General features: G+C 52.6%; 13 protein-coding genes across 13 annotated transcripts; 8 read left to right on the top strand and 5 right to left on the bottom strand.

Moving 5' to 3' along the window:
• Window positions 1-1,660: 1,660 nt before the first annotated feature.
• Window positions 1,661-3,345, top strand: LTS14_009297 (uncharacterized protein; the record flags this gene model as incomplete). The annotated part of the gene is made up of 2 exons (XM_064841980.1): window positions 1,661-2,054; window positions 2,105-3,345. 2 exons carry the CDS (start codon window positions 1,661-1,663, stop codon window positions 3,343-3,345), a joined length of 1,635 nt encoding a protein of 544 aa, XP_064690490.1.
• A 1,376-nt stretch (window positions 3,346-4,721) lies between these two features.
• On the top strand, window positions 4,722-5,689 carry LTS14_009296 (uncharacterized protein; the record flags this gene model as incomplete). The annotated part of the gene is made up of 2 exons (XM_064841979.1): window positions 4,722-5,208; window positions 5,265-5,689. The coding sequence occupies 2 exons, from the start codon at window positions 4,722-4,724 to the stop codon at window positions 5,687-5,689; spliced, it is 912 nt and encodes a 303-aa protein (XP_064690489.1).
• Window positions 5,690-7,479: 1,790 nt separating this feature from the next.
• On the bottom strand, window positions 7,480-7,908 carry LTS14_009295 (uncharacterized protein; the record flags this gene model as incomplete). The annotated part of the gene is made up of 1 exon (XM_064841978.1): window positions 7,480-7,908. The coding sequence occupies one exon, from the start codon at window positions 7,906-7,908 to the stop codon at window positions 7,480-7,482; it is 429 nt and encodes a 142-aa protein (XP_064690488.1).
• Window positions 7,909-8,472: 564 nt separating this feature from the next.
• On the top strand, window positions 8,473-9,468 carry LTS14_009294 (uncharacterized protein; the record flags this gene model as incomplete). The annotated part of the gene is made up of 2 exons (XM_064841977.1): window positions 8,473-8,634; window positions 8,665-9,468. 2 exons carry the CDS (start codon window positions 8,473-8,475, stop codon window positions 9,466-9,468), a joined length of 966 nt encoding a protein of 321 aa, XP_064690487.1.
• Window positions 9,469-10,325: 857 nt separating this feature from the next.
• Window positions 10,326-10,886, top strand: LTS14_009293 (uncharacterized protein; the record flags this gene model as incomplete). The annotated part of the gene is made up of 1 exon (XM_064841976.1): window positions 10,326-10,886. One exon carries the CDS (start codon window positions 10,326-10,328, stop codon window positions 10,884-10,886), a length of 561 nt encoding a protein of 186 aa, XP_064690486.1.
• Window positions 10,887-11,110: 224 nt separating this feature from the next.
• Window positions 11,111-12,087, top strand: LTS14_009292 (uncharacterized protein; the record flags this gene model as incomplete). The annotated part of the gene is made up of 2 exons (XM_064841975.1): window positions 11,111-11,372; window positions 11,426-12,087. The coding sequence occupies 2 exons, from the start codon at window positions 11,111-11,113 to the stop codon at window positions 12,085-12,087; spliced, it is 924 nt and encodes a 307-aa protein (XP_064690485.1).
• A 313-nt stretch (window positions 12,088-12,400) lies between these two features.
• LTS14_009291 (uncharacterized protein) lies at window positions 12,401-13,385 on the bottom strand (the record flags this gene model as incomplete). Its single annotated transcript, XM_064841974.1, has 3 exons — window positions 12,401-12,638; window positions 12,691-13,005; window positions 13,057-13,385. The coding sequence occupies 3 exons, from the start codon at window positions 13,383-13,385 to the stop codon at window positions 12,401-12,403; spliced, it is 882 nt and encodes a 293-aa protein (XP_064690484.1).
• Window positions 13,386-13,513: 128 nt separating this feature from the next.
• On the bottom strand, window positions 13,514-14,887 carry NTH1_2 (alpha,alpha-trehalase nth1; the record flags this gene model as incomplete). Its single annotated transcript, XM_064841973.1, has 2 exons — window positions 13,514-13,568; window positions 13,674-14,887. 2 exons carry the CDS (start codon window positions 14,885-14,887, stop codon window positions 13,514-13,516), a joined length of 1,269 nt encoding a protein of 422 aa, XP_064690483.1.
• Window positions 14,888-15,478: 591 nt separating this feature from the next.
• LTS14_009289 (uncharacterized protein) lies at window positions 15,479-16,102 on the top strand (the record flags this gene model as incomplete). The annotated part of the gene is made up of 1 exon (XM_064841972.1): window positions 15,479-16,102. The coding sequence occupies one exon, from the start codon at window positions 15,479-15,481 to the stop codon at window positions 16,100-16,102; it is 624 nt and encodes a 207-aa protein (XP_064690482.1).
• A 432-nt stretch (window positions 16,103-16,534) lies between these two features.
• Window positions 16,535-17,536, top strand: LTS14_009288 (uncharacterized protein; the record flags this gene model as incomplete). Its single annotated transcript, XM_064841971.1, has 2 exons — window positions 16,535-17,170; window positions 17,225-17,536. The coding sequence occupies 2 exons, from the start codon at window positions 16,535-16,537 to the stop codon at window positions 17,534-17,536; spliced, it is 948 nt and encodes a 315-aa protein (XP_064690481.1).
• Window positions 17,537-17,754: 218 nt separating this feature from the next.
• On the bottom strand, window positions 17,755-18,912 carry LTS14_009287 (uncharacterized protein; the record flags this gene model as incomplete). Its single annotated transcript, XM_064841970.1, has 3 exons — window positions 17,755-18,349; window positions 18,405-18,595; window positions 18,655-18,912. 3 exons carry the CDS (start codon window positions 18,910-18,912, stop codon window positions 17,755-17,757), a joined length of 1,044 nt encoding a protein of 347 aa, XP_064690480.1.
• A 1,327-nt stretch (window positions 18,913-20,239) lies between these two features.
• CDC14 (cell division control protein 14) lies at window positions 20,240-22,386 on the bottom strand (the record flags this gene model as incomplete). The annotated part of the gene is made up of 3 exons (XM_064841969.1): window positions 20,240-21,849; window positions 21,908-22,228; window positions 22,305-22,386. 3 exons carry the CDS (start codon window positions 22,384-22,386, stop codon window positions 20,240-20,242), a joined length of 2,013 nt encoding a protein of 670 aa, XP_064690479.1.
• Window positions 22,387-22,934: 548 nt separating this feature from the next.
• LTS14_009285 (uncharacterized protein) lies at window positions 22,935-24,624 on the top strand (the record flags this gene model as incomplete). The annotated part of the gene is made up of 4 exons (XM_064841968.1): window positions 22,935-23,228; window positions 23,326-23,423; window positions 23,496-24,471; window positions 24,523-24,624. 4 exons carry the CDS (start codon window positions 22,935-22,937, stop codon window positions 24,622-24,624), a joined length of 1,470 nt encoding a protein of 489 aa, XP_064690478.1.
• Between the last annotated feature and the right edge of the window lie 52 nt (window positions 24,625-24,676).

Raw genomic sequence — 24,676 nt, 5'->3', positions numbered from 1 at the left:
ACTCTCTTCGCCGCTCACGTCTCGCTGTCACTACGCCTACACCCTGGCACCATTATGCAGGTACCAAAGGTCTCACGGCGATCGGAATGGCCTAAGCCGAGCTCGTTGACGGAGCATAACTTCACCGACCACGATCCAACGAGACAAGCATCGATATCCACACTTATCTTGAAGATGAAGATGTCCGGGGAGTGGTGAGAGGCTGGCGATGATGTAGTACTGCGTGTGGCTGACAACGACTTCTGACAGCCTTGCCGGTTATCTAATCTACCAGGATGATTTTAGAGATGCGGGCAATCTTGTTTCAAGGCGGCCGTCGATGGCGCACCCGCGTCTCCCCCAACCGTGCTGACACGAACTCAGCAGTTTTGTCACGACTCACGACAGCCTGTTACGATCGATGTATCTGGCTGGATGTAGCTTATATGCACCTCTACGCATTATCGCCACCGCGGGAAGTGGATGGCCGCCATAGTAATGGAGTTGTCCATACACCAGCCCACGGACGAAGGAAGCATCGGAAGAGTGGCTTATGTTTTTACCGCGCTGTACCAGATTAGCTATTTGGGATTCGGAGCGACGGCTGAGTGACCGTCATTGACTTTGGAGGCCGAAGTCTGCTCATCCTCCTAATTAGACCAGTGAGACCACTTCTGAGTCTATGGGTTGATCATGATAAGCCCCTGGCGTATACACGAGGCTGAGAATTGGACTCCTTTGGTTCAGGTTTCAATACGATCATATGCTCGCTGGTATGCTCACAGGTAGCTTGGACGTCGAACTCGCCCAGACTCTTGCTGTCATGGAGCCGGGCCCGCGCTGCCGCCCCTCCGCTCCATGACCCACATCGTTACGGGTATGTCTGACTTCGTCATGATCAAATAATAAGAGGTGAAGACTCAGGAGTGCTGAGGCAGGGCGGCACATCCGCGGTTCGTGCGTGAGTCCTCAGCATCGGTACACCACGAGTATTGGCAACGAGCGAAGTATCACTCCGACTTAGTGCCACAGGTGAGATGTGGCGCAATCTCTGCGGCCTGCCGTCTCATGCAATCAAAGGATGCTGCATGGCATAATATACATCAAGCCACAATCTTGTCTTAGACTCCAGGGGGACGGACGCTTCGGCCATTCAGAATACTGCAGAGCTTCTGAACTTTGCGTTACGTCCGAATGTGGTGTTGTGGTAACGCACCAAAAGTGCTGGTTGCACGGAAATACCGCATCGTATCGATCACCACTGACATGTCGTTGAGTGTGACACAGATCTAACGGTTCATGCAGATGACGAGCAATACTCTCCACAACCGGTAAACGGTACCAAGGCGCCGACTCTTGGTGTCATCCCTTGCATCGATACAGGGTGGAGAACGACACCCATGCATTGGCGCATCTAAACGCTAACCTTACAGATCACCAATGATGATCTAGATTGTCAGCACTCAGACGCCAAATAACTCAGTGCTTGGTTTCTCCCCCCGAGATATTCTTATCTCAACCATATCGTGCCTTAAGTCTCCGACGGCATCGTGCTCCATACGGCAATAACAGTCGCCGACCTATGCTTTGCCTTTTCATTATCAACACTTGCTAACCTACCTCCTTCCCTTACCTCGAGTACGCTGGTTGATTCACAACACTCCTTCGCCACCACTTCACTATGCAGCCACTAACATTCGCCGTCGCGGTCGTCGCCCTCGTTGGCTTCGGGCTGCTTTCGATCTTTAACGCTCTCCAACGACGACAAGCATGGCACAAGAACAAGTCCAGCGAGCCTCCAGGACCTGGCCTCATCCCATGGGTGGGACGTATCCACGATCTGCCGGTCGAGTACATGTGGCTCAAGTTCGCCGAGTGGGCTAAGACATATGGTCCACTATATAGGACACAGATGCTTGGCGACTACTTCATCATCATCACCGACGAGAAGATCGCTGAAGACCTGCTTGTCAAGCGAGGCAAGATCTACTCCGACCGACCTCAGATTCGATCGCTCTTCGATGCTAAGAGCACCAATGGGTCGATGGAATACTTGCCTCTCATGGGCAAGAATGGTATGTGCGAATGTACACCATGATTGGCTACAACGGCTAACGTTGGACAGAGTACTGGGCACGTCAACGAAAGTTCACCCATTCCTACCTGACTGAGGCTACCAACTCGCGCTACTACGGCATTCTGTACCACGAGGCTAAGCGATGGAACATGCGTATCATCAACGACCCAGACAACTTTGCTTTCTACCTAGAGGATATGGCAGCCAAGGTCGCAACCTCGCTTACATGGGATGACCCAACCCTCAGCGAGTACTGCGACAAGAGCGCGTGGGGTCTCCTCACTCAGATGTCTCCCGCCGGCCCGCTCACCAACGTCGTCACGCCTCTATGGCACCTGCCGTTCTTCATGAACCCGTGGAAGATTGCCGAGCGCAAGCGCCACGACGAACAGCAGGCATGGTGGATGGAGAGACTTACCACGACCCGTGCATTGATGGCTGAGGGCAAGGCACGACCTTCGTTCACCAGGACTTACCTCGAGGGTGAGAAGACTGGTGGTCTTTCCGGTGACTACGAGGCTTCTTCGGCTATTGGTATGATGGCGCTGGTCGCCATCTTTACTGTCGCTGGACCTCTCTACTACTTCCTCCTCGCTATGGTCCACCACCCTGAGTGGCAGAAGAAGGTGCAGGCCGAGATCGACGAGCAATGTGGCGGTCGCATGCCTGAGCTTACCGACATGCCCAACCTTCCTGTGCTCCGCGCCTGTATCAAGGAGACGATGCGATGGAGACCCAATGTACCAACTGGTGTTGCGCACGAGTTGATGGAGGATGATTTCTACCAAGGCTACTTCATTCCCAAGGGCTCCCGACTATTGCCCCTCGACTGGGCTTTCCTACGAAACGAGAAGAAGTATCCCGACCCTGACAACTACCGACCAGAGCGCTGGCTCGAGTCGAGCTGGCCCACATACCAGGAGCCTCTCAGCCAGTTCCCAACGATCATGGGCATGACATCCTTCGGCTGGGGTCAACGTGCATGCTTGGGTCAGTCTCTCACTCGTGATGAGACACTCATTGCATGCGGTGGACTTGTGTGGGCATACAACATCATCAAGAAGAAGGGTCCCGACGGTCAGATCATCGAGCCATCGATCAGCAAGTCCAACTCGCTTCTCATTGTCAAGCCCGACCCATACGACTTGGCTTTCGAGCCAAGAAGTGCAGCTCGCAAGGCAGAGATCATCAGCCAGTGGGAGGAGAGTGATCTCCAGGATCGCACAGAGCGAGCCGACTTCGCGAAGGCTGCAGAGGAGAAGATGAAGGCCGTGCCTGTTGCCGCTTAGGCGATATACTTGCGGATGTGCTATGATACCTTTACACGCGTCTGCTCGAGTACTTTGGCGATTTGCCTCGACGTTTCTGGCTCCGCGTTTTGGCGTTTTCTGGAACGACTCAATCTGCATCGATGATGGTCAAGTTGTAACAATTACTAGTGCAATGTCACTCTGATAATAAGGAAGAACAACAATTTAATGGCTAGACAATTCGAACCTTTACATTTCATGTGATATCTATCATTACAGCAGAACTCGACCTTACTGTAGATGGCCCGTCTTTCGGTGTGTGTGACGCGGTCTGGGCTCAAACACACATGCTCGTTAATGCTAGACCAGCGTTTGACATCTGTCAACAAGGATGATTTCTAGCTTACTTTGATGGCGTCTCCGTAGTAGCCCCTCTGTCCTCGAGGACTGGTACGATCATGACCAGCCCGTAAATGCGAACGCAAAATGTAGAGGAGTCTTGCCTTACAAACGCAACGCAGAAAGGTGCATCACGTGCAAGGCGGCCAAATGGCGTTCAGAACCAATCCTTGTGAGCCTGGTGGCGAGCTTCCTGATGCCCTCTCAACCATCACAGAATCATGGTTGGCGGCGAATGCGGAGCCGGTAATCCTGGGCTGCTTACCTGCCAAGAGAAATGCACCAATGGCAGATTGCTGGGATTTGGTTGGCATCGCATGGCAGGGGCCGTGGCTTGTAGTTTGGCTGCGGATCATCGATAAACAGTGTTTGAGACAGACTGCAGGTACCAAACTCAAGCTCAAGGTGACTTTCAGGGAGAGTCGTGCCAATTTGCGAGCAGAGACAGGAGTTGCAGAGGGGGTCAACTATCTCCCTATCATCTCTGGACTTGGTCACGGCTGGATTCAAGGTCTGCAAGCAGCTCTCGCATGTAAGCGATATGACAAGACATGCAAGATGCTATGTGCTACAGAATGGATGACGGCGTGAAGTCGTGCTAGCGCCGGATCCCAGCATTGCATCAGCCACAGCAGACGCTCAAGCATAACCACGACTTCTGGCCAGCTTCCTCGCTATATCTCCCCGAACTCATCGTACGCTAAAGGGCCAGCGATCGGCAAGCAGATCTCCGAAAAGCATGTGAAAATGCAGCACTTCCGAAAGACCACTGTGGTGATTTCTGGGAATGTACCTGCATGTCGGCGTGTAGCCCACGCAGACGCCGAGATGGCATGTGTGACGCGGTGAGATGGGCGGGAATGTATCGTTGAGGTCGTGACCGTGTCGTCTCTGCAACGACGACAAATTGTTTTCCTGCATTGTACCAATACAGCATTCCAACAGTTCTTGTAGCAGTTAAGCCAAGTATTCCAGAACGCTCAAATCATAGAATATCTCAGTCTACCACCACAACCATGGCAAAGAACATTCTAGTTACAGGTGCAACAGGCAAGCAGGGCGGTGCTGTAATCGACGCTCTAGCAAACAACCCAGAGTTCACTCTCCTCGCACAAACCCGCAATGCCACAGGCAGCGGCGCAGAAAAGCTAGCCGCGAAAGCCAGCAATATTAAAGTTGTCCAGGGCGATCAAGACGACGTCCCAGGCCTCTTCAAGAACGCACAAGCAGCAGCTCCAGGTGGGATCTGGGGTGTCTACAGTGTGCAGGTGTCACAGGGCAAGGGTGTGACGCACGATGGCGAGATCAAGCAGGGCAAGGCTATGATCGACGAGAGTGTGAAGGCCGGTGTCAAGCACTTTGTGTACGGCAGTGTGGAGAGGGGTGGTGACGAGGCGAGCTGGAAGACCGAGACGCCTATCCCGCATTTCCAGAGCAAGTATGTCATTGAAAACTACCTGAAGGAGAAGGCGGGTGGTATGGGATGGACTGTTCTCAGGCCTGGTAAGTCGAGATCATATCCTTTAGACGTTATGCAGAGATACTAATCTGGATAATAGTGGCTTTCATGGACAATCTTGCGCCCGGCTTCCCCACCCAAGTCTTCATGGCTGCTATGCGTGACACCCTCGGCACCAAGCCCAACCAATGGATAGCAACCCACGACATCGGTGTTTTCGCCTCCCTCGCATTCAAGGACCCGAAGACCTACAACCACCGCGCCCTCGGCCTCGCAGGCGACGAGCTCACATCTCAGCAATTAAGCCAAGCATTCAAGAATGCTACAGGTCAGCCAATGGACGGCACATTCTGGTTCCTAGGCAGCTTCCTGAAGTACATGGTAGCTGAGCTCGGGGTCATGATCAACTGGTTCGGAAGTGATGGATACAAGGCTGATATTGCGGCGAGGAAGAAGGAGCACCCGGGATTGATGGATATGGAGACCTGGATCAAGACGAAGAGTGCCTTCACTACGCAGACGTAAATCGGCATGCAGGAACGAAATCATAGAAACATGTAACATATGTCGCCTTCAACTTTCTTTGATTGCAAGGAGGCTTCCGTTTGCACGCTTGCGAAATTTTTGAGTGAAATGCCTGCGAATCGATGCACCACCTGGAGAAGTGCAGTCTGGTATTGTCATGTCGCAGAAGGGTTATGCTGGATGGTCATACGCAAGGTTATGGCGGAAGGCAGTGAAGAAAGCAACAAAGCCCAGGCGCGACATGACAGAGGAGAGTGTTGGAACTGTGGTGCTCCGATATGAATATCTATATACATCCTTCCCATACGCCATCGCCATTGCTCACCGCCACCGAGACGTGGTTTGGGAATACTTAGGCGGCACCACGCAGCTCTCCGCCCCCGACTTCCTCTCCTCCTCCCAAGATCCAACCTTTTGGATTTTGACCAAGCTCTGAGCTTGCCGGCGCACGACCTTAGGTGTGAGCAGCATGTACTCCTATCGACCCATCAAAATATGCTTTGCACATTTGACCCCTGCATCAGCTTGTACGACATCGTAGACATGACCTAATGCTTCATGTCGCCAAAGAGCCGTGGTCGATACTGACTTTAGCCAAGATCTGGCAGCAAGAGCACTTTAGAGCGTTGCAATACAGCTTGAGTACAGCTCGTAGTTATGAAGCCTTGACGATTGGTAGCATTGGATAATTGCTGCAAAGAGCGTTGGCTTCTGGGGTGATACGAGCAAGCCACTGCATTACTCTTTGAGCCTGGAGCCCATTGGGAGGTACGAGAGTCAGGCCGTAGCCATGTCTATCATTATCATTGCATGTAGCCCGAATCTCTTTTTGCGTTGTCGGCGGAACCTATGCATTGCCGGCCGAACCTATGCTTTGCAGGCCGTGCTTCCTCAGTTTGCTGAGGATCTGGAGAGGTCGTTACGCCTATCACAGACACCATGAAGGGCTTACGTACTTTGCACGTGCTCGTAGATTCATTTGTGAACCTTTGACTGGAGGAAGAAGCGCATCACAGGACGCCTTCAACCTACTTCATGTTCGTGATGGAGCTATGCCGCACCGAGTTGCATTGGCACCATCTTGAGGTCACTCATGCCATCAGGTGGGCTAATGCCGTTAATTTGATGAGATCAGGATGTGATGCCCGAAGGCTGCGTGATATATGTCATGATTATGAGCAAGCGGACAAGACGTTGGCCTTCTGCTCGCGAGCGCCGGGTGTGGCGAGGTGTCATAAAACTCCACTGGATAGTTTCAAGTGCTGCTATGAAGCCCGCATGGAAATCCAGGAGTGTTCGGATCTCTTTCTGTTGCGGGAAGAGTTCTGTCATCTCAAATGGCTGATGCTCGTGGAGATTTGCTGGCCGCCAGCCATGACGTTCGAACACGCTCACTGAAAGGAGCAAGTTGGTATGCCGTCGGGCATCAGGGCGAGGTACTGCCTCATACTCATGCTCTGAAGTCGAGCCTCACGCTGGGTCTGTTGCCAGCGGCTTTGTTGTATAGGATCGCTCACAAATCGCGCCGGCACTTGGCGCTGTTGGCTACCATTGGGTGCCTGGAGCTGAGTGGGAGGGCGCATTTGCGTGCCTTGATCACCATCTGTCGGTGTCTGATTTGCACTGGGTGCAGTCGGCAGCTGTCGATACTTACCACGATCAGCACTGAGAACCGGCGGTGGCCGATATTCCTCATCACTGTCTTCGAGTGCAGAAATTGGCGAAGGGACGCATTGGGCTCTCGCGTCAGACGCACGACTCTGCGTCGGAGTATCATTGGAAAATGCCCCCTACCTGTCCAGATTGTTTGGGTTGCTATTTTGCTGCTGCTGCTGCTGCTGCAGTGGTCGAGGTTGAGGAGGTGAAACACTCCGATGCAATTGCGATGGCATTTGTGCATTTGCCGTGGCATTGGCCGCGTACCGTTCTTGGACAAGTGCCTCAAGGTCTGTGCCAAGATTGGCGAACGAGCGGTCAACGTTGAACTCACCGTTCTCGTACACCATCAGCGGATGATGACCGACATTGCTCGGATCATTGGTGTTCCCAATGTAGCTCGTGCCATTGTGGCCAGCCTGAATGTTTGGAGCAGGACCATGCAATTGCGCATTTGTTGTGGCATTGGTCGTGTTTTGTTCTTGCATATATGACATGTCGGCGTACCCAAAATTGGCCAGCGTCTGATCAACGTCAAACTCGCCGTCTTTATACGCCACCATGTAATTGATCTGATTCGGATCGCTAGTGTTTCCAGTGTAGCTCCCGCCATTGTGGACGGCTTGGGTGTTCTGTGTATATGAGGTATGGTAATAGTATTATTGTTGTCTTGCCCGAAGGCGCTCTTCTTCTTCTTCGGCGGCATCAACTGGCAGATGTTGTGCTGCTGTTTTTGACGATGCAAAAGTAGTGATGAGGAGGTTCGTGTCAGCGTGGGCGCTCTGTGTTGCTTTCGCCGCGGCCAATCCTTCGGCCCACTGTTTGCCTTGGCACCAGATCTGTCTGCCAGCTCGAGCTTCCTTTCAACCACAATACTTGCTCTGTTCATCATTCGACATCCACTACGTACAGTCGATGACGAACGAGCGAGAAATGGGCACTGCCGACCAACATCATTTCAAACATAATGACCATAATACCCATAATCAGCCTATAAGGGTCGAAGAGCGGCACAGCAATAAAGTCGAGGCATGCAGCGAGTGCCGTAAATTTGATCTAGACTGCGATCGCCAGGATACCAGTCCGTTCCCTGCAGCAACTGCATTGGGACTCTCAGCGGTGACAACATGTCTGCCGCGCGGCGCTGTGGTCTTTCGTATAAGCACGTCCAAGACGATGCGAACATCGCACAAGGCGATGATCAAGAGGATCCGCAAAGGACAGTCGATCTCGAGGCTGACAATCGGAGATTGAGAGCAGAGGTTGAGAAGTACAGAATGGCCACGGAGGTATTGGCTGACGATTGATATGTGTCCAAGACCAAAGCCGCCAAGAATTTGAGGGGCGCAGAGATATTTGCCAAAGGGTATGCCGAGTCCAAGATCGAAGCTGCCAAGGATTTGAGGGCCGCAAAGGCGCTTGCTGAAAAGTATGCTGCCTCTGCGATCGAGGTAGCCAAATACAAGATGGCTATGGAGGTAACCGCTAAGAAGTGCGCTGCCTCTATGACTGAACTCGCAAGAGAGAGAAAGGAGTTTGAAATGGCTCTTCAAGAAGTCCAGAAGCGTACGAGCCAAGGCACTGTCATCAGCATTCTGCTAACGAGAAGTAAGCAGGCTCAAGAGCAAGAAATTGTCAGAGAGACAGGGGCAGGAGACGAAGAAGGAAGAGAAGAAGACGAAGAGAAAGAAGAAGAAGGAGAAGCATCGGCCAAGGCCAGATGTAATCAGCCAAGGGCGGATGTGCCTTGCGACGCGAGAGACGAGCGTTCGACAGAGCCTGATGGCCAGGGCGACTCTAGTCGAGGAAGAGGCGGCTATACGGGCCATCTCCGTGGATGCGGTCGCGGTCGAGGCCGTGAAAGTCATGCCAAAGGCCGTGGAGGCTATACTGGCCATCTTCGTGCCAGAGGTCGCGGTCCTCGTCAGGGTCAATCTGGCCGAGGCGGTCCGTATGGCGGTACTGGTCGTCAGGATGATCCTGCCGACCACGCCACCCAAACAAACACCAGTACGCCAAACGGCGCTGGAGAAGCACAGACGCCCAATGGCCGCCAGCATAGCTCGACCTCGTACAACGAGGACGGGGACATCAAGCAGGAGCCTCCAGAAGACGAGAAATAGGTCCGCTCTGCGTCGTCCTGCGTGGCTACAGCACAATGCTGTATGCATCAACCGAGGGCTGATGAGGTAAGGCGATGGGCCAATGCGATGAGCCAAAGCTTGCGCTGATCCTGTCTCGTTGGTGAAGTAGGGATGTAGGTAAGTATGGGACACGGCGAAGAGTTGTGGTGTGCATAAGGAGGTATGCGTGGCATGGCGTCGATGGTCGGACGGAGTCATGGCATGGCTCCAGATTCTTATACCCGCAACACAAACTCCTTGTGCCAAATCTTGTTTCCACTTTGTCACCGATGCTCCCTCTGTCTATCGTATCGGGTTGATGCATTCGCCGCCAAGGTCCATCCCCAGGAGATCTCTCAGTATCATTTCTCCAGCCAGAGCACGCTACCATCACTTCATCCGTTCTCCAGAGCTCACTGGTAAAGCCACATCTACAGGACCGGATGTCTCTTCACTACCGTCGGTTGTTTACATCACTCGTCGCAGACTCTTAGTCCATACTCATATACGCCCCTTCTCTCGCGGCTAGTCATAGTTCTGGCCGTTCGAACATCAGGAGATCAGCGATTTGACGCTTCATTGTTGTACACCACAGTCTGACGAGACCCTGACCCCTCGACTTGTCATGTAGCTGCAATCGCGCCGATGTCGGCATCCGACTCCAGAAGAGCGTCTGGATGTGGAAGATGCTCAACCTTCACGGCGACTGTCCGCGGACTGGAAGAATGCATAAGAGAGTTTTGTATACCTCCAGACTATTGGGTGTTCAGATAGCTTTGAGACCAGAAAGTCATCCAACGATCCACTCCCCGCTGTTCCAACGAGCTCGACCCTTCTCCAGAAGCACTCCGGCGACCATGCGTCTCCCATACATACCAGATGATCCGCAGCTGCCCTCTGCAGTGGACCAAGCCATAGTCGAACGAGTGAAGGAACGTCGAGGTGGCAAACTCCTGGAGCTCGACAAGGCACTGCTGCATGCTCCACCAATAGCAGATGGCTGGAACAGCTTTCTAGGAGCCATAAGAACAAAGGGCACTCTGCACGCGAGCATTCGAGAGCTGGCCATCAGTCGTGTGGCCGTGTTGAATCAGGCGTGGTATGAGTGGGACCATCACGTGCCGCTGTTGAAGCAGGCGGGTGTGCTAAGCGAGGAGCTGGCAGAGAAGGTCAAAGATAAGAGCTGGGAAGGCGAGGGTTTGGATGAGAAGCATAGAGCTGTGCTGGAGTATACTGATGCCATGACTATCGGATGTGTAGTCAGTGAGCCAGTGTCCGCGAGGTTGAGGGAGCTGTTCAGTGATAAAGAGGTGGTGGAGGTTACTGCGACTGTGGCGGCGTATAACTGCGTCAGCCGGTTTTTGGTCGCCTTAGATGTCGGCGAGATGTCCCAGAAATATGGTGTCGATATGAAATGAATGCAGCCATACATTGAACATATGGTGAAGATAAGGTGGTAGAGTGCATGCATATCAGGAACGCGCTACACCGCGCCTCGTTGTCCATAGCAACCCCCCGCAAAACACTAATCAACAGCCGTTTCTTCCATCGTTCCATCGATCCACATACAAGATCCTCCTAACCCTTAGCCGCATGGAACTATCGCCGTCTAATCCTCTTCTTGTCGTATCCTCGTATCACAATGGAAGCCCTTCTTTCCCTGTCCTTCGGCAACCTCTCCTCCCGCGATACGACCAGAATACGAAAAGGCATACGGCAGATCGAAGGACTACTGGCCCAGATATGCTTATCCGGGAGTAAGCTGTCACCGAACAAGCGACAAGGGAGTCGAGAGTTGGCTGGCCAGCAGGATAGAGGCAATGATTGCAGGCATCTGAAGGATCTGAGGAAAGATGCGGCGTTTCGGGAGTTCTTCAGATTACAGGAGGGCTTCAGATGGAATGGTATGGCATGAACGAAGTGCTCTAAACAACCAGCCAGTACTAACATCATATAGTTGCGTCCCGTCTGATAGCGACTTTGGAACGATTACTCGGCCACCCACCTTCGCAAACAACAAATGCTCTCATCCTCGCCACCATGGACATACTCCAAGGCCTCCTACTCCTCCACCCTCCATCACGAACTCTCTTCAACCGCGAAGACTACATGAACCTACTCCTCGACCTTCTCGACCCATCAAACAACCCCCCAGAAAACCAGAGTCAAGCACTACTCGTGTTGGTAACATCATTGCTAGACTGTCCAGCCAACACCCGAACGTTCGAAGAAGTAGATGGCCTACTCACCGTCACCAGCCTCTTCAAGAGTCGGAGTACAGTCAAAGAAGTAAAGATGCGCACACTAGAGTTCCTGTACTTCTACCTCATGCCCGAAGCGCCTCCTTCGACGTCCTCATCCGCGCCGAACACGGCAGTATTGCAGAGGAATCCGAGCAAGATCGATGCACTGGCTGGCCATGCGAGGACGCATTCGGGTGATAGTGATCGCATGGATGTTGACGAGGATGATCAGAGCGAGCAGAGTCTGAGGAAGACGAAGACGACGGAGGAGAAGCAGAAGCTGCTGGGCAGGCATTTGGGCAATGTGGCTGAGCTTGTAAGAGATCTGCGCGAGAATGCAATCTTTGCGGCTGCTGCGGGTGGTAGCGCTGGATGAACCAGGTCGTGAAGAGAGTTAGTGGAGTTATGGTTGGGGATTGCATTGAGGTGGTGATCAGCTTTTTGAGCGATGGTGGGTTTGAGCAGGACTGGACCGGCAGGCGATATTGCGAGGTGATTTCAAGCGTTGGCGCCATGGATTGGATACTGCATTGTTTTTGCTGTTTATGAGACGGACATCTCCAGGTCCACGAGTCGACTATTGTGATCGTACAATGTCTCACATCGTATACGAAAGCATCGCTTGAACATTCCAATGACGCCTGTTCAACGTGCATGGCCAGCTTAAGAGTCTTGGCATACGGATCATTCTACAACCGACTCTCATTCTTCTTCTTGGATTTGAAGCCACTCAATACACTACCCCCATCGATCTCGATCGCATTGCCAGTAACGTGTGCTGCTCCGGAGCTACTCAAGAACAGGACCAGACCTGCAAAGTCCTCTGGTTTGCCGACACGTCCCGAAGGCTGACCAGATACCAATGTGTCCATTGCCTCTGTCATGCCAAAGGCTGTCATTCTCGATGGGAAGACGCCAGGGCAGATTCTGTCATGTTTGGTGAGCATTACACTCGTCAGAAGGACTTCAAGTCACTTACGCATTGACTGTGACGTGGTGAGGCATGAGTTTCGAGGCTTGCATCTTACTCAGATGTATACAAGCGGCTTTGCTCGGACCGTAGGAGAATGTGCCGGTACCAGGAGCAGCAAGACCTCCTTCGGGACCTGCTGTCACATCCGAAGTCATGATACCAGCCATGGAGGAAATATTGATCACGCGGCTGGGTTGATCCGCTGTAGCACCTTTGGCGAGAATGTCGTGAAGATAGGCAGTTGTGTAGAATATCGCCTTCACGTTGAGTGAATATATCTTATCCCATCCGGACTCTGGGAAGTCGTCGTAAGATGCTCCCCTTTGTTGGTCAGCTCGTCTCGTGAGGTTCAGTATTGCATCCCAGGCTCACCAAGTGGCACCCGAATTGTTCAACAACACAGTCAATCGATCAGTCTTCTTCTTGACCTGATCGCAAAGGTCTTTGCATCCCGCCTTGTCCTTGAGATCGGCGGCAACATAATCGCACGAGCCAGGTCCGAGCTTGTTCAGTCTTGCGGCCGTCTTCTCGAGTTCACTTTGTTTTCGGCTCGCGATGATGACTTTGGCGCCGTTTTGAACGAATGCTTGGGCGGCCATTTCTCCAAGACCAGTGGCGCCGCCTGTGATCAAGACGACATGATTCTTGAAGGTGAAGAGGTTGGCGACGCTCAGGTCTGCTGTGGCAGAGGAGTGCGCCATGTTGAAGTGATGTCCGTGATCAGGTTAAGAGCTGCTCTAACCTGAAATGAATGTCTGCTACGGTGCGATTGTCAGAAGAGCAAAGTATGTTCGACGTAGATACTCGGTTATGTACTGCGCATGAAAGTTCATACCGAGGCACGATTTGCTTGCGGGGGATGAACGACATTAAATATATATGATCTAAGGAGGTCAAGTGAAACCCTGAATATAACAGATTCGATCAGATGGCAATATACACAGTGAAAGGCAGAATACAATTACACGCAACATGAGAGTTCTACTTACGCGTCCTGTCTTGCCGCAGTATCAACATCCCCCGCCAAGAGAACCTCCTCCACGTTGCCCATTTCTTTCGACTCTTCTTCGATCTTCACAGCGATATCAGCTTTCTCGACAACCAATCCTTCAACCTCCACGGGCTTGCTCTCGCCATCTTCATCTATCTTGATCTCAACCTCCTTCTTTACTCTCCGCTTCGTTGGGCTACTAGCAACAGCACTTGGACACAACTTCTTGTTCGCGAGATCACACTCTCCACAATGTCGTCCAACAGGTAAGCAGATAGTCTGCCCGAACCCAACAAGAAGATGGTTGATATCATGCCATTTCTCCTTCGGTAGCCAAGACTCCAGCTCAGCCCTAGTCTGCTCAGGTGTACTGGTCTTGTGCCAACCCCACAGATTCGTGATACGATGGACATGGACGTCCACACCGATGCCTTCGTCTCTACCCCAAGCAGCTGACATACACAAGTACGCCATTTTCGGACCTACACCAGGTAGCGATATAAATCCATCGATCGTGTCGGGAATATCACCATCAAACTTGTCTCGAAGAATGATCGCAACGGCCTTCAGGAACTTGGTCTTGTTATTGTGGAAGCCGACCTTCTCGATCAGTCGATTCAGTTCGTCAGGCTCGACATCAATTAGGCTTTGCAGGTTGAAGCCACTAGGAAGACCTTCCTGCATTCGCTTGATCGCAACCGCGGTGACAGTATCCTTCGTCTGCGAGCTTAGCATCAGTGCTACCAAAGTCTGCAGACGCTGATCTCGTGGCGACCGCTTTCTATCTGCTAAGTCTTCGCAGCCCATAGTATCAACAGGAGCTAGCACTCGTCTGCGCATGACTGCAGTAATGTCGTAGACTTCTTCCCAGCCGGGTGGCGGCTCAACGGTCGTAGTACCGTTCTGGCCTTTGATACGCTTGGATGGTTGACGTTTGGCCTTGCGGCCGCTGGGCTGGCCTCCCTCCTCGTCCTCAAGCTTGAGTGCTTTTCGAGATGACCTGCGTACATTGGCATCATCCTGGCTGGCGATGGCGGTCGTTGTTTTTGGCTTTAGGGCATCCCGCTTACGCTTCCCCGTACTTGATGTTACGCTCGGTGAGTCGGCAGACCGAGACGTGTTCGCGGTGAGTGCAAGAGTGGAGGTCGAATCTTCATCCTCATTCTTAGAGCCCGCATCGGCTGCAAAACGCCTGAGTAACCGGCGAGGCATGATCTGGGCTGTAGTGGATGATGCGCTTATGACTCGTGCTGTGTCTCGACTGACTCGTGATGATCGCATAGTCACGTTATCAGTCGCTGCCCAGAAGCGGTCCTCCGTTGATTACTCGTCGATTCTGTAGATGTCTATGTATATGCACAGGTCGTAGTCAAAGCCAAACCTGGCTAGCAGGCGGGTTCGGCCGTTGTACGACCGCCACAAACATCAGGCTTACGGCCGATCTTCTTCGACCATGCCATCGATGCTGCAAACCACAGTGGGCAATCTTACATGCGCATCTAAGCACTTGACGATGCCAATCGTGGTCACAACAAGATTGACATGACGCGATTGGCTACATGTCAGCAACGCGGCCGACGATAAATGGGCCACCAGCACCATGATGGCCTGCGCTGGCATAAATTTCATATTGTGTCTGCCTTCGCTTTCATATAAGCTGGAAACCACCTTGTCAATGATGGCAGAGTGTTCCAACGGCTTCAGCTGACTATGATTGGTCTGCTTCGACAGTAAGCAGGATTACTGCATAGGTCCATACGTGAAGGCGACACTGCACCAAATACTACTCTCAAGCAAGCAACCATGCTTCTGCACCTGCCAGGCGAGCTCAGAAACCAGGTCTACGAGTGCGTTGCGTACGGATCGATGGAGGCAGTGATGTTGGAGCCAGGTTTTGCTAAAATAACTCTGCCACCTTTGAGCCTGGTCTGTAGGCAGGTCTACCACGAATTCGGCACTCTCTATTCAGCTATACCACTGAGCTATGCCACGAACATCATTGTATACAATGATGATTTCAACATCTGGTCTTTGCTACACACTATCCGAAGCATACCCTCGCCTGCTCCGAATGTGGAATGCAGCACTGTCCTCCGAATCGGACTCACAAACAGCTTAGAACTCGTCAACGTCAAAGCCTTTATCACGGAGCTCGCCAGGTCACAGCTGCAGATGCCACTCGACCAAGCGTCAAAGCTACGATACTGCTTCAGCTTCGACCTGGAGACTTTTGATTTGCATACATGGAGACTTCACTTTGCTCGTCTGGCCAAGCAATATCGCTTCCATCGCAGCGATTCAGAGCAGCGAGTCTTCGAGAGTATCTATTGGGAGTTTGCGCGAAAGGCCGAGAAAGTCGATGGTGTCAGTGTGAAGCAATACGCGATGGGATACTGGAACCCCGGCGCGAGGCTTTGCTTTGTGTAACCCTTTGGAGTTAGCAAAAGCAGACGTCAGGGTTGCCACCTCTTACTGAGCCATCCGAGCCCGAGCATCCTCATTCGAGTCTAGATTGCATTGATCTTGTTGCCTGCGAGCATACGTGCCCGCGCGTTGTACTTTGTGTACGAATGTGAGGTCAAGTCTGCATATCGCCCGGCCCTCAACGACAGGACAAACATGCAGTAGAGTGTGTTTGCAGATATTCAGCGCTGTATTTGCGTGCCGATCGGGAGGGCCAAACGAACGGAAAATTGCATGATTCTTGCAGCTTCCTCCTTTGACCATGCAGACGAGCTTGTTTGCCTTCGGTTTGTCCTTCTGGTTGACCGTCATCGTCAATTGGAGCTCTCCGCGGTCTCAAGATCCAGCACTTGATACCAGACAACCTTAACTGCGATACCACAGTGGCACGCTGACATGGGAACCACAAGACCCAGCACACTGCAAGCTCCTGGGTCATGCAGGCCGCCCAGGATCAAGCAATGTCCGATCCTCGATGCACCACGCGAAGTCCGCAACACCATCTACAAGCACTGGTCAAATTCATTGGACCTGGTCGTGATCAAACATCACGGCTCGATCGCCAACAGAGTGTCGCTGTTACAAACATGCCCCAAGATCCGTTCTGAGGCGACAGACCTCATCCTCCACCGCGGACCTCTCCACGACACCGTCGTCAAGATTGCCGTGCGCGATCTCGACTTCAGTGATGTCGTAGCCTACGTCGAGATGCTACACGAGAAGGAGCTAGAGCAACTTGGCAAAAAGTCCGTCATACGATACTCATGCACTCTTTCCGATGCGGAAGTGCCCGACTTGACGAATCATCTACTCGCTTGGCTGCAACTCTGCAGTGGGAAATACCTTTTCATGAACGGTCGTGAACTGGGCATCCTACATCCCCAAGTCTACTGGTTCATCGGCGTTACCCGACGCCTGCCTGAACCATGGCTAGAGGAAGTGGAGATAGGTGACGAGGCCATTCGTCCCACAAGCTCATGGAAGGCCTACCAGTGTGGCCGAATCGTCCCAATGAGTGAGTTGGCCAAGATCGTAAGGGCGTGGGAAGGTCAGTGAAATGCCATTGCTGGTGGCGTGTGAGAACAGAAGTGGAATGCTGCATCCCAGGCCTACAGGAATCGCATTCATGGTCTCGAGCAGAACGTTCGCCGCAATAAGTCAGAAGAATGGAAGGCAGAGCAGAAGTTCAAAGATGCATGCGGTGTCTTGTATGCTAGTATAGATAAGCGGAGTGTCGCTATGCATGCTGTAGTCAGAGACGAGGACCTCGAGCGAAGGATTGAACAGGAGCAGAGGGTCGCAAACCATCTTGAACGGGTCCACGTCCAACGCGAGGAGGAGTCCGCAGACGCGCGGAACGCGGTGCTGACTGCGCGAGAGCAGACACTGGACGAGTAAATGGAAGCACAGATTGTCCATTTGTAGTCAGGTGGTGGCGGCAGGGGACGTGTAGTCAGGGTTTGAGTGCCAGAGCTACGATGTATGACATCAGAATCACAGAGTTCCCAGAGCTGATGGTTGACTCAGCTAGAGGAGTGGTAGCAATCGTCTTCGTACTCTTTCTTTGCCCTTCGAAGGGTCTACACATCTGCTGTGCACGATTCAATCAAGAGATTTCATCGCGACGTTCCTCCCCCAGCAGAAGACTGCTGCACACTCTTACTAATCACAATCTCCTGTCCTTGCGGCACCAAGCGTTCCTCGCTCGTCGAGACCTTCGGTTGCTTCAGCTCACCATACCAGCCGTTTTCGTGACCGCCTAATCTGCTGGCAAGCTGTACATCTTCCGGCAAAGCATTGAGGTGATCTTGTCTCGAACGCTTGTCGGAGCTCGCACGTAGGTCGACGAATCTCCGCACCAAAGGCCGTAGTGTAGCTGCGCAAGCTACGAAGAAGCCGACACCAATTTCCGCATAGCCCCAGATGACGACGTTAGAGATACTGTAGAGGTAGTCCGTGGCATTGGTGAGAGCGACGGTGTACTTTAGTCGCACGCAAGCGGATAGTGAGGCCAAGACGCCCAGGCTTAGAAGGATGGCGACGGTAATCTTGGCGTTGGCATTCATTTGCAGCGACCAAAGGAGTGGTATTGGTAGAATTGAGCAGCCGTAGTCGAAGACGATATTGATGGCTGTAGCGGCGTAATAAATATCTGTCAGTGTGCTCGCGGGTTCGCAGTGACCGCCTGGTGTTGATGTGTTCCAAGCATAGCTAGAAAATTTCGTGTCAGAGACACTGTAGACGATCAAGGCAGCGAAAGTCTCACCTAACAGGTTTGCAGCGAAAGATGATGTAGAATAATGCAACTAGGCTGACTATTGTCTGGATAGCAGACATCGCCCATAATATATAGACATAGAACTGCTTAGGCCCAGCGATTCGTGCAAGCTGAAAGGATATGGCGAGTTTGGTTGGTATGACAGTGATACACCACAGGATCTCAAAGAGGAAGAAGACCTGTACAGCTTTATCAGCCAACACGACTTGTTTGATACCAGCTGAACTCATCAACATACCTTCAGACCCTGCTTGGCCTGGTCGTCAGTCAACCGCTCTTGCCGCACACCAATGCCATGAAATGATCCAGACAGACATGCTGACGAAAAAGCTATGAAGGGTAGCACCGCGGCGACAATCATCCAGTCGTCCACACCCCACACTTTCTTCGACAAGCGGATGTAGATCCGGAGAGGAAAGACGATGGCGCTGGCAATGAATAACACTATGACTACAGCGGCCAGATTGGGAGCATTGTCTGTGAACGGGAAGCCCATGGTTTCGCTCGATGAGGTGCGGACAGATCTCGGAGATGGTATGAGATGTGTTTGCGAGGTCGAAGGGTGGGCAGGCGATAAAAGATGACGGTAGGGTGATGAGAAGTGTCTGAAGTGGATAGAAGGAAATGTAGTAGGACAGTACTAAAGCCTTTAGTCTATGCTCGGAGGTTTCCAAGGAACCCAGGGCCATGTCGTCCACGGCTCTGGGCTCGGGTCAGCTGAAGCACTTCGCCGAAAGTCAGCGACACGACTGGCAATCTTGGTCAAGCATGCCGACGCGGTTTGCCGTCTGTGTGCTCGTGCTCGGTGGGTAGTAGGTCGACATACTGTGCCGACCACCCAAAGGAGTATGAAGGCATCACAAAACGCATCGAGACCAGACCGAGAAGAGCAGCAATAGATAGTATCCGCGAGCTATGAACAGGGAGATCAGGTTGGTGGGCGCATCAGGGCAGTGGATCCAGCGAAGATCTTTGCAGTGTGAAGTCGGATGGTCGTCCTATTCCAAGATACAGGGTCGCAGGCCGTAGTTGTGCCTGGTCGCAGAGACTACCTAGTGGGCCTTGCGCATTGTCACAGAGTCAGGTGCCCTGCATGTATCGGCAACGTCCTCGGCCGCATGAACGGCTCGTGCTGGTAGAACGGGTTCGTCTTTGCGCAAATCAGGGCCGATGTGAAGCTCCAGTTGCGGCATACTCTGGACCAGATCCGAGTGGAAGAATAATGGCCTGATTACCAGAACGCATCTCGTTATTCTTGCTTGCAATCAGGTCTTCCATTCTACTTCGGGAGGAAGAGGTTATGCAGGGAGTGTGAAGTCACAGGATTGCTTGATCGCGGGCCGATATGAAGCCGAACCTTCAGAGCGAGGGCTTGAGCGGCAACGACGATCACAGGGATCTCGCATAGCACTTAGTAATTGAAAGCACCACCAAGTGCTGCTGCCATTAGAAGTCGACCAACTTCAAGCCTTACACCCGAGCAGATTGAGAAGGGTGCTGTTGAATAATACAGAAATGCTGCCATCAACCGCAATACTAAACGCTCCTGCTTGCCATGCCATGACCGTTGATCATACACATTCATGAATAGGCCAGACGCTCTGCGACGCAACTGCCTGCTTCGCGCAGGAAACGACTAAATCCGAAATCGCCACATCGCGAAACCGAGGAACAAGAAAAGCGCGTCTTCGCAGCGCACTGCAAACTATGCAGCCCTTCCCAAACTCAAAACTCCGAAACAAAGCATAACTCCAGAATCTCGTCAACACCATGCCGACCAAGCGAAAATACGAAACATCACCCCATAACATCTACAGTGCCGATCAGCCAGCCAACGAAGCCTTGTGCGCCTTGACAGCCTGCGTGCCCACACTGCCAACCCGTCCGCTCGTCTTCCGTACACTCGTCTTGCCCTCCGTGCTTCGTCTGCTAGGCGAAGCCCGCTTGCCTACGCTCAGGGCACCCATGCCGTTGCCGGACTTGACTGTACCTGGGGTCTTGGGTCGTGAAGGGCTGGTGAGGCGGTCGGTCATGGCGGTGTCGAGCTCTTCGATGAGAGCGGGCTGCATGTTCTCTGCGTCGCTGCCGTCTGTTGGGACATCCCATTTGGTCGTGGTCGTAGTCGTGGTCGTGCAAGAAACGGCTCGTCGCTTGCCGCTCCGGCTGACTGGCGATTGTGATGCCTTCCGCGACATCATGCGGAGTGCACGATCATTCTCGCTCTCGCTGGCATCTGCGGTCATGTTCGATCGCTGCATGGTAACGACTTCGTTATCGGGCTTGATGTTGAAAGGCTGGTTCTCTGTCATGACTCTGCGACCTGTGCCAAAGATTTTATTCGTCTTCCGAGGCTGACCGGGAGTAGGCGCAGGCAAATTCTCGTCTGCAACACCAAGACCGCCCTTCATGTTCTCTTCGGATGAGGAGTAGCCACCATTGGATGTTACGCCTTGTTCATTGTTCTTGATCTCGCCGAGGGCAGACCTACGAGGACTGCTAATACGCCTGTCTCCGTTTGGTGGAGTAAAAGTCTGTCCATTGCTGGCCAGTCTTCGGCTGCTAGAGTGGCCCAATCTGGTTGGTGTGCTTGGTTGCATGCTTGCCATGATCTTCTCCCGTACCGTATCCTCGAACCACCACTCTCGGAAGGTGCCCTGATTCAGATGAAGCCAATGTTGCTGTGGACCCACGACCATACCTGGTCGCATAAATCGCATGAACGCTATGATCTCGTTTGCCGTGAAACCATATCTGTAGATAAGGTAGGCACCAATGAGACAACCTGTTCGACCAAGGCCAGCCTTGCAATGGACAGCGATGCCCTTATGCTTGTCGTTAATCGTAGTATGAGCGAGGTTGACGAACTTGCGAACCAGTTGGAGGGGAGGGCAGGTACCGTCCTCGAAGATCATGTCCAGATGCTTTATGCCCAGCGCAGTGAAGTAGCTTGGCGAGTATAGCTCAGAGTTCAGCCGCACTACGAGACCGACGCCACGTTCAGCGAAGTGCATGAGGACATTCTTGAACGGCTGCGGTAATATCTTGTCCTTGTGCAGTGCCGAGATGGAGCGCGGAAGCTGGTTGTATGATGGATCCGACGGCGCAACAACATCCACAGGCTGGTGTTGTGGGCTGGCGAAAGCAAGAAAGTCTGGCGTCACCCAGTTGAAGTCGCCCTGGTCGACACGCTCGTATCTCTCATATTCCTCGAGACTGAACTCCTTGAGACCGACCAAGCCTTCTTCCTTGGCCTTCCATACACCATACACGACGTCCTGGATTGTTAGTGCGTAATCTGCTTGGCTGTAACCAGCATCCCGGAATGGCATGCAGGGAGGGTCCATCTGAGCAATTGGTGCAAGCGCAAGATGAGGTGGCCAATTCTGAATTAGCACCATATATGTGGCCAATAGGCATGCAGCATTGGCGCGACCTGATCGTAGCGTTAGTATGGAGATTCGATAAGTCATCAGCATGATATCTACACGTACTTCTCGAGTCCGGATGACTCCAGAACACAACAGATCGAGTCTCGTTCTCCGGGTGGCCAAGGACATCATGCAGCTGTACAGCGAAACGGTAGAGATGTCCAACGTGCAGTGGACCGAAGTCTGCATGGAAGGCGTTGTAGAGCAGGCTGTGGTCGATAGAAAAATAGAATGGCACTGGTCGCTGTTCGTCGCTCTGTACTGCTTGCGGTCCATGCTGCGCTCTTTGTGATCGCTTGTTGGGCGATCTGCTTGGCTTGGGTGGGTAAGGGAATGGAGTGTTCTCGTCGGGCGCGTGAGTATATGATGCGAGGTATAGTCGATCTGTGAAGTGGCGGACATTCATGTTAGTAATTGGTATTCTACCAAATATATCGCTGTGTCGTTGGACCAAGCTCACCTTGGATGTACTCGATGACTTGTCCATAGCTGGTGACGGAAGGAAGCTCCTCGGCCGTTGCGGCACGAGCGGAGTGAGGCATTGTCGCCTCGAGTGGTGATTCAGCCTGCGTGTGCTGTGCGATGATTGTTGTAGCAAGTGCAAGGAGTCGGTATGTGGATGCAAGCACAACCTGCTCGCGTGCTCAATCGTGTGGTTCGAGAAGGTGCACTGGTGATGTGTACAAGTCGAGTGCCTGTCAGTAATCCATATGGTATCCTTGGTACGCCGCTTCGTGATGCAAATGCGCTGATGATGATAGAGATGCCTGGACGATGTTGTGCTTTACCAGCGGTATACACAAGACGAAACCATTAGCTCGTCGTCTTGTTGTGGAGATCTGAAGTCGGCTACTGTGGCAACGCGGGTACAAACATAACAGCGGCCCCTGCCGAAGCTAGCGGATCGCTGCGTCCGTGTTCCACCACACCTGCCACAAACTCTGCACGTGCGCATTGACAACCACTGAGATTGTACGAAACGCTTGAAAGTAGCCACATATGAAACAACGACTCCATCGCGTGCTCCGTTACACATGACAAACGAAGAGCCTCTGCAAGATTCGATTCTGCTGCTTTCACAGCACCTAAAATGATCCGCAGTGGCAAAGCAGCAGGATGGCTCTCGCTGCCCGACGAAGCACTGTTGCCTTGGGCCATGCTCTACGATGTGGCGTTCCACTACGTCGTACCAGGTGTGACTACCGGCAAAGGCGGAGCTCTTCTGGCGAGCGAAGATTTCTCAAGCGATAATGATCGAGACAGCCACGTGACGTTGTTGACGGTGCCTCGAGATCTAATATTGTCGCTGGAGCGGGTCCTGGAGCATAGCAAGGTAGACAGGGACTTCCGTGAAGTGCTCGAGCAGCTGGGCGACTTTGGCAGGGTAGGTCATGTGACCCTCTCTGTCTGAATCTACCTCCGTCATATCATCGTCCCAGAGCACAACAGCAGTCCAGCACATGTGCTGATTCTGCTCACAGACGCCTCGTGGTGCCATCCTCCTCTGTCTTCTCGTACAAGCATCTGTGTCCTGTCCACATCTTGCGGAGCGTGTAGGCGTCCACAGCCCGTTCACAGAGTAAGTACAGTCTTCACCTTCACTTCAGCTCGTAATCATCTGCCTGATCAATGATCATCTGACAAAGAGCAGCTATGTCAAGTCCTTGCCTCTTGAGCTCTTACCTACATTCTGGAATCCAGAGGAGTTACAGCTTCTCGTTGGCACTACTCTGGCGCCAGCCGTGGCCTCGAAGCTCCGTAGTCTACGACGAGAATACGATATGCTATGTGAAGTAGCACAACACACAAGATGGTACAGAATAGTATCGAGCTTCCTGGACTTCGACGACTGGCAGCAGGTCGATGCAATGTATCGATCCCGAGCACTCGACTACCCCAACATAGGCCATTGCATGGTCCCTTGCGTCGATCTAGCAAACCATTCTGCTGGGGAAGCGACAGTGGCTATCTACGAAAAAGATGACGACGGTAACGCTTGCCTACTTCTCCGAGGCGGGAAGTCGGCGAGAGAAGGTGAAGAGGTGACCGTTACTTACGGAGACGAGAAAGGCGCATGCGAGATGCTTTTCTCCTATGGCTTTCTGGAACAGGATCGTACATCGGCTGAAACTTTGTTCTTGAGCTTGACCATACCTGATGATGATCCCTATCGAACAGCCAAGACTACAGTAGCAGACTGCGCGCCTGGGTTCAAGCTTGTTGATGCTGGCGGTGGCAAGATAGAGTGGACTGGTGACTTCATCTGGCTGCTGTGCGTGAATGCGGAAGACGGGCTCCGATTTGAGCTTGCTCGTACTGTAGATAGCGAGGACGATGAAATGCATGCATTCTTTGGCGAGCACGAGATTACAAGAGGAGCCGGACAGATTCATGATCTGCTCGGCCAGAGCGAGATGTGGGAAGTGTATCGCCTTCGAGCCGTGGCGATTCTGCAGCAGAGAGTCTTTGCCCAGATGCAAGTGCTGTATAGTTCGCAGGAAGACGTGGAGGCTGTAGCACACGGCGCAGGCTCGGATATCAGATCAAAGTGTTACGAGCAGGCGATGCAGCTCGGGAGGCTTGAGTTCGAGCTGCTGGAGAATGCCTATGAGGAATTCGAGCGACAGGTATGTGTAAGCACTTTTGTTTACCACCAAGCTCCTACTGATCGTGGACAGAAAGTTGAACTTGCGGAGACGGAGTGCGTGAAGAAATACCTGGCCACCATGGCTGTGGATGACGATGCACCAGGTCGAGATGTCGCAGAAGACTTCTCCTAGGCAGTGTCTGTGCCTGATGTAGACTTGGCATCTAGCCGTTGATGCTGTAAAT

The sequence above is a fragment of the Recurvomyces mirabilis genome, assembly GCF_035927965.1.
Source record: "Recurvomyces mirabilis strain CCFEE 5264 chromosome Unknown scaffold_30, whole genome shotgun sequence".
In the NCBI taxonomy this organism is placed as follows: Eukaryota; Fungi; Ascomycota; class Dothideomycetes; order Mycosphaerellales; family Teratosphaeriaceae; genus Recurvomyces; species Recurvomyces mirabilis.
Note: the sequence above shows the minus strand (reverse complement) of the source record. Positions and strands in the feature narration are given on the sequence as shown.